We start from the raw sequence: 3477 nt of genomic DNA, 5'->3' as shown, positions 1-3477 counted from the left end.
CCACTGAATGGTTTTTTTGTCTTGCGGTTTTACTACTAATGATGAGGCAAGCCCATGTATTTTACATGAACCCGTGACTGTTTAAACCCGACCACGTTTTCGCTGGTCACTGGGAATTGTACGCGATTCTAAACATTGATAAACACACCCCGTTCGAACAGTAAACAGGAGTCTAAAGTCACCTTACTACACCCAAACGCATTTACAAGCACTAATCTCCACCATACTCTACCAACTGGCACTTAGTGGCGACGGCGGGAGCACTTTGCGCCAGTTGCACCCTCATCTGTCTGTGCAGTCGGCTGGGTTGCCGTTGGGGTGGCCGTGGTCACAGTTGGGGTAGCAGGTGTCTCCTCGGGTGTAGCAGCTTCGGAGGCGTCGGTGTCTGTAGTCTCTGGCGTATCCGCGGCACTTGTAGTCGAGCTGTCAGCTGAAGCGCTGGCGGACTCTGTTGTGGCCTCTGGGGCATCGGTCGCGACAGTCGAGGGGGCAGTCGTTGTAGTCTGCGTCTGCATTGAGTCACTCTCACCGGCGACAGCTTCGGAAGTACTGTTCGTCTTGCCCGTGAGAGGCGCGCAGTTCAGGTAGAGCTGCCATGGGAGCCCGTGCAGTGCGATCCAGTACGACTGGATCATCTTGGCGCCCACACAGACATCAATGTCGTAGGGCAGATACGCAGGCACCTCCGGGTAATGCAGCGCGCAGTTGGTGTCCATGAAGGCCAGTTTGTCGTCGCACCAGACCTCGCACGGTCCCTGGTGGGAGTAGCCGAAGTCTTTCCATTGCACTTTGGCGGGTAGGTTGCGCTTTGTTCCTTTGGGGGTGGAGAAGCCGCACTCTTTGGTAGCCTTTCCGAAAGGACTCAGCGACTGTAGCACCATCGTCTTGTCCGCTAGGTCCTTCAGCGAGGTGTACTTGCTGGCGTTGAAGGCTGTCCAGTAGGCTTCCGTATTACTTTCAGGGGTCCCACCGTAGGACATACCCTTGGGTACAGGGAGGTAGTCCTGGCCATCGATCAGTCCGGCGTAGTTGGTACTCGGGAATCCGACAGACCACGTCGGCATTGGATCGGACATGTAGCTGTGGGCTTCGGTGGAGGCGACCAACGTGGACGCAGCCGCTGCAAGGGCAGCGAAAGAAAACGAGAACATTGTATGGATAAAGGTGACGCTGACACTCTAATGAGAGAAATCCGAAATGAGCAGCGGTCAAACGCGCCTCGAGTGCCAAGGACCACAGAGACCAGCACTACCGTAATACGTGCTCTATAATAAGCCCGTCATACAGTACGTATTTTAACACGTGCTCATTTACTTCTGTACCTGTAGTGACACTGCAGGTGTATCATAGTAGTCGCGATGGGTAAGGGGAATAGTGATTGGCTTTGCTGCGGGAAGTGTTCAATGTAAGCGTGGCACACACGCTGCGTTTATACTTTCCATTAAATCAGTAGCGAATACTGAGATTTTAAAAATAATTGTAACATTGACGCAGAAATTCAGTAGTTTTAAGTCATGGTTGCAAAAAAAAATAGTACTGAAAGTGCTTCGAAAAAACATCGTTCAAGCACTGTATCAAGCAGACCGTTTTTATTATTAGGATTGCGCCCACCTCTTGAACAAATTGTCCAAAGGCTCAAGCTTCTAATCTAGACGAGGCTTTGGGCGGATCATTGTGCAGCTGATGCTGCGTTCACCCGAAGACAACGCTTATCCCGATTAATTTCGCACTTAAAGCTCCACGGTACCCAGCAGTAGAAGTGTTGGCTTCGAGTCGAGCTCTTCCGTTTTCAGCCGCTGTCAATATTCAGTAAGAAATTCAGTTATATTTAAAAGCAACGAAGTTTTTCACTGCCATATCTTTAAGTCTTTTTGGGCCGAAATCGTTGTCCAATCAATCCACAGTCAATGTAGGATGAGTATTAGCACTGTTGCTGTGCGAGAGTGAAAATCTGAACATGTTAGATAAGTATTCTGCGCTGTAGTAGTATTGGTAGTTATGACTGTAGTACTTTAACGCACAGACAAATAGTACTTTACAGCTTTCTAATTAATTTTCTACTTGTTACCACTGTAGTTAGGGTACTGATTTATAGAAATTAACCCCGCAGCGTCAGGCAAACTGATCATGCAAATCAAAGAAGGTATCGGTCGGCCACACAAGTCTCTTGTCAGGAAACAAAACGGGGTTGAGTCAATTTGAATCAGCTGGAAGCGCCGACGGCTACATTGATCTGGTCTGCTGCCGGATCGGCATGCATTATCACCGTCGAAACTCCAAAGCGACCATGGCTGCTCACTTGGTACTGATCGGCGATAGCTTGTCACGATGCATGTAGCAGTACGCGTCAGAACCTTCCCGTAGACCGACTATCCAACCCAACGATCAGCTTGGTCAGCTGTTCGCGGAAGTCCAACGATGCGCTGTTTTTGTCGGGTACTGTAGCTTGTCCTCTCTCTATGCATATACTCAGTATAATACTGAACCGGTACTTTTAAATGTAAAGGTGAGTCCGGATGTGGCCCTCAAGCTGGAATTCGGGAATGAAGCCCATCAACATCGCAGTTTTTACATACGCTTCAAACTCGTTAGGTGATCGTGCAGTGAAATGGAGTGTGTCGTGTTGCGCTTCAATTTGTAAATGTCGGCGTCGTAGGGAGCCATTAACTGGCTTATGTCTGCGGCTGCTAACCTAAAAAAAACAATCACGGGGCGGGCCAGGACAAACAAGCAGAGCTGCTTTCACCGGAAGCGCGACGTTCCAAACGATAATGACGGTTCCACCCAAGCGACGCTTGGTGTTTAAGTCTTAAACTTTAAGACGACACAATGCACTGCTGACAAGTCCGTGTTCGCGCAAGTGTACTCCTTTTCCATTAGTATATGGAATAACAGTTATAGCTAATAGTGCCTTGTTGAGTACCACGCTAACATGTAAGTATGCAAATTTCGCGCTAAACCTGGAGCACTAAACAATTTTTTTTTTAATTATTCGTTTCAATAAATTGGCGCGACCACCAATGCCTTGTCCACAGCGGCAACGGTTGCTTGGATTGATTCAGTCCACCACTACTTCAGTATATCCAGCTAACAGGTAAACGCCCCATACTAGTTGGCGCATTGAATCCAAGAAACAGCTAAACGATATGTTGTACGCCTCCACGGCGGTCGTTTGTAACGGGCGAGGGTGATACTAAGTAAACTAGCTTCGCTATTAGGTCTAACAAATAACACAGCTCTCGTTCGACACACGTTTTAATAGAATTAAATTCGGCATGATCTGTCGTGGCCAATGGCATCTACTTTGCGCTGGACTCGCCATTTCGTTCTACACCTGTGTCGAGTTTTGGCCCGGCCAAAACCGTCTCCTGAAGCGTGTCCAATCAAACGTTCCACGTTCTCACACTTACGCCCATATGAACTATCACGTAGACGGAGCGGAATACAATTGGCAGAAATTGACAAACAGTCGTCTTC

At 48.5% G+C, this 3477-nt stretch overlaps 1 protein-coding gene across 1 annotated transcript; it reads right to left on the bottom strand.

The window, feature by feature from the left end:
• Nucleotides 1-242: 242 nt before the first annotated feature.
• PITG_11944 (uncharacterized protein) lies at nucleotides 243-1467 on the bottom strand (the record flags this gene model as incomplete). Its single annotated transcript, XM_002901361.1, has 1 exon — nucleotides 243-1467. The coding sequence occupies one exon, from the start codon at nucleotides 1149-1151 to the stop codon at nucleotides 243-245; it is 909 nt and encodes a 302-aa protein (XP_002901407.1).
• Nucleotides 1468-3477: the final 2010 nt, after the last annotated feature.

The sequence above is a fragment of the Phytophthora infestans genome, genomic scaffold, assembly GCF_000142945.1.
Source record: "Phytophthora infestans T30-4 supercont1.21 genomic scaffold, whole genome shotgun sequence".
In the NCBI taxonomy this organism is placed as follows: domain Eukaryota; phylum Oomycota; class Peronosporomycetes; order Peronosporales; family Peronosporaceae; genus Phytophthora; species Phytophthora infestans.
This window is presented reverse-complemented; position numbering and strand designations above follow the sequence as displayed.